Raw genomic sequence first — 3308 nt, forward strand, 5'->3', positions numbered from 1 at the left:
TAATCCGTATCTCGATATCGACTTAGAGAACCATAGTAAAAGTTGATTTTCATGGCCAACTCCATGGTCCCTTGCACCGCTTTTGCACTGAGTTTGTGTTCTATAACTCGATACCTCCCTAGCTCGATAGTCCTTTAAATATCGAGTTATGGATAGTTCACTGTAGTAAAAATTAACTTAATTAAAAGGTTTATATTGACAACACAGAAAGTGTCAATGGAAATCAATAGTAGTTCAAACCGTATTCTCCTACATGACGCGACGAGTGTCACTCGGATGCAAATGACTCAGCACCAAGCCGCCACTCGAGATAATAGGTACCCGAGTAACGCTTGAGATCATATTGAAAACTAATTTTGTTGTTGTGATGTCGCGAATTTTAATAACTCAGTTTGCTGTCATTTTGGTCGTTTTAATGGTTAAAATATCAAAACTGAGAGCAGAAAAATGTTCCCATGAAATCAAATAGAAAACTATTTTTGCTATCAGTTACAGCAAATTGAAAACTGTTTCTGCTATCATGGAGGGTAAATTGAAAACTCGTTGAGATGTACATATTTTCGATTGATATTGAAACGAGTCTGCGACAAAATAAATGCTTCATTATTATATTCTCACAATATCTATACATGTAGCACGAATAAATTTATAATTTGATAAAATGAAAACATTACCAAAAATTTAAAATGATAGCAGAACAAAAACAAAATATGATATCGAATATTTCAGTGACAAATTGCTATCAATTTATGATATCAACTTGATGCTGATAACAGAATATGTTTTCAACTTGCATTCTTTTTGATGTTGGACTTTGCTCGGGTAGTGTGAGCAATTCTCGCCGCTTAACCGTGTACTATGTGTATGGCGTATTCCACAAGCGATGCGCAATTGCTCAGTACAATTGATTGATAAGACTGCATACGCGAACGCCGCTCTCAGAATAGCACTCGCTTTCAGCAGTATTATTTGACAAATCGGTAAAGCGAGAAGATATTGTTAACTGTTGCAGTTCCAAATCGTATACGATGCAGCTAAAAAGTGTTTCTCGTGTTTTTACTTTTAATTCAAACTGTTTCAACAGAACGTTTTCCATAGTTCCAACTCGCAACTATGGAGTTCAAACTGCACCTGCTTCCGAAGGAAGTGATCCAGAATGGGATAACGCAAAACCCTACGAATCGATTCCAAGAATGACTCTCATGGAATCGGTGAAAAATTTCTTTCCAGGAGGTGAACACAATTTCAATTCAAATCCACCCAAATAATGTTTTGCTTTCCGAAACCAAGGGCGTTACCACAATGTCAGCATCACGGAAATGCATCGTCTATTTCAGGAAGATTATGGTGACCTGATTCGATTCCCTGGAATTCTCGGACGGAAGGATACAGTAATGACTTACCGACCAGATGATTTTGAAAAGCTTTTTCGAACGGAAGGCACCTGGCCGAATCGACGTGGATTGGATACTTTTGTGCACTATCGGAAAAACGTTCGGCCGGATGTGTTCAAAGGTGTAGGCGGATTAGTGACCGAGTGAGTAGTTGAATTCGAGTAGCTAAATTATAAATTGATATCAATTATGACTCATTGCAGACAAGGAGAAAGCTGGCAAAAGTTTCGAACAATCGTAAACCCCGTACTGTTGCAACCGAAGACTGTTCGTTTGTACGTTGACAAACTGGATGAGGTTACTCGTGAGTTCATGAACATGTGAGTAGTAGGGGGTTTACAATTATAGGCGATCAACGCTAATGACTTAATTATTAGAATGCTAAAGATCCGCGACAACAAAAATGAGATGCCAGCTGATTTCAACCAGTGGCTGAATCGCTGGGCTTTGGAAGTCACTGGCGTAATATCTGTTGATTCACGATTGGGAGTTCTCGATGCAGAGGAATCGGAAGAAGCGAAAAGGATTGTTAAGGTTGGTTGTCTTGAAACATTATTTCAAGCGAGTATTCTTTTTAAACTATAGTTAATTCCAGCTTACAAAAGAGTTGTTCGAACTTGTGTACCAACTGGACATACGACCATCCATTTGGATGTACTACAAAACTTCGAAATACCATCGCCTCATGAAAGTTTTCGATGAACTGACTGCCATTGCCATGGCAAAAGTAGACGAAGCCGTCGTAAGGTTGGAAAAGAATCCTACTACAAACACCGATGCCCAAAGCGTGTTGGAAAAATTGCTCAAAATTGATCGAGATGTAGCAATTATCATGTCCTTCGATATGGTTCTTGCTGGAATTGATACGGTGGGCAATAATTACCTAAAATATGTTCAATCGACACTACAAAGTCGCAATTACAGACAACTTCAGCCATCATTGGGATTCTATACTGCTTAGCTAATCATCCTGAGAAGCAGGCGAAACTGCGTGAAGAACTGAGAGGTATTCTGCCAACGAAGAATTCCTCATTGACTCCAGACAACATGTTAAATCTGCCATATCTGCGTGCCTGCATCAAAGAAGGAATGCGATTGTTTCCACCGATCGGAGGGAACATCCGAGCTGCTGGAAAGGATATCGTACTACAGGGCTACCGAATTCCTAAAGGAGTACGATCATACTAAAATATTACAAAAACACCCCAATCTAGCATCACATTCTTCATTTTCAGACGGACGTAGCCATGGGTTCCATGGTTGCTCAACAGAGTGATCGTTTCGTACCACGGGCAAAGGAGTTCCTTCCGGAGCGGTGGCTGAAGACCAAGGAACCCGGCTGTCCTCACGCCAAGGACGCCCATCCTTTCGTGTATCTACCGTTTGGAAATGGGCCTCGGACCTGCGTAGGTCGAAGACTGGCCATGATGGAGATGGAAATTCTGATTGCGAGAATAACTCGGCTGTTTGAGTATCGTTGGAATTATGGGGATTTGAATATCCAAACGACGCTGGTGAACACTCCGGTGAATGATTTGAAGTTCCAGATGATGGAGGTTGATAGTTAGTTGGGGCTGCTAAGGATGTCAATAATTCTCCATACTGTGGTACTGAAATGAATTACAGGGTGCAGTTTGCTCTATAGCATAATATTTTTTATCAATAAATTTGTATAACTATAATAGTTTGGTGTGTATTATTTCTTCATATGTTTTCCTAATATGAAAATAAACATTTTGACAGTTATCAAATCAATCGTGGCCCAAACTGCAGGTATACCATTGCAGCTGCAGCAATGCTTGCAGGTTTTCACACAACGTATTTCACACAACGTAGGGTAGAAAACCAAAGGAAATGAAATAAAATTTAGTTAGTTTAAGCCAAATCATTATTGAGTTAAGTTCTAAAGTTCGA

General features: G+C 39.7%; 1 protein-coding gene across 2 annotated transcripts; it reads left to right on the forward strand.

The window, feature by feature from the left end:
* Positions 1-918: 918 nt before the first annotated feature.
* On the forward strand, positions 919-3064 carry LOC5573117 (probable cytochrome P450 12a4, mitochondrial). 2 transcript variants are annotated; one of them, XM_001660676.2, is made up of 7 exons: positions 919-1233; positions 1291-1537; positions 1598-1714; positions 1772-1928; positions 1990-2262; positions 2319-2567; positions 2630-3064. In XM_001660676.2, the coding sequence occupies exons 1-7, from the start codon at positions 1029-1031 to the stop codon at positions 2960-2962; spliced, it is 1581 nt and encodes a 526-aa protein (XP_001660726.1). In that variant the 5' UTR covers positions 919-1028; the 3' UTR covers positions 2963-3064. The 2 variants fall into 2 exon arrangements, with proteins under 2 accessions (XP_001660726.1, XP_021703203.1); XM_021847511.1 differs by having other exon boundaries at positions 1141-1233; positions 1338-1537.
* Positions 3065-3308: the final 244 nt, after the last annotated feature.

Source organism: Aedes aegypti, chromosome 2 (assembly GCF_002204515.2).
Source record: "Aedes aegypti strain LVP_AGWG chromosome 2, AaegL5.0 Primary Assembly, whole genome shotgun sequence".
NCBI classification, from domain to species: Eukaryota; Metazoa; Arthropoda; class Insecta; order Diptera; family Culicidae; genus Aedes; species Aedes aegypti.

What these genes read in the sequence shown, in the direction of transcription:
- LOC5573117 (XM_001660676.2), top strand. Translation starts at nt 1,029, where the DNA reads ATGCAGCTAAAAAGTGTTTCTCGTGTTTTTACTTTTAATTCAAACTGT. An exon ending in ACTCGTGAGTTCATGAACAT is followed by an intron (nt 1,715 to 1,771) that starts GTGAGTAGTAGG and finishes CTTAATTATTAG; the next exon opens with AATGCTAAAGATCCGCGACA. An exon ending in TTCTTGCTGGAATTGATACG is followed by an intron (nt 2,263 to 2,318) that starts GTGGGCAATAAT and finishes TCGCAATTACAG; the next exon opens with ACAACTTCAGCCATCATTGG.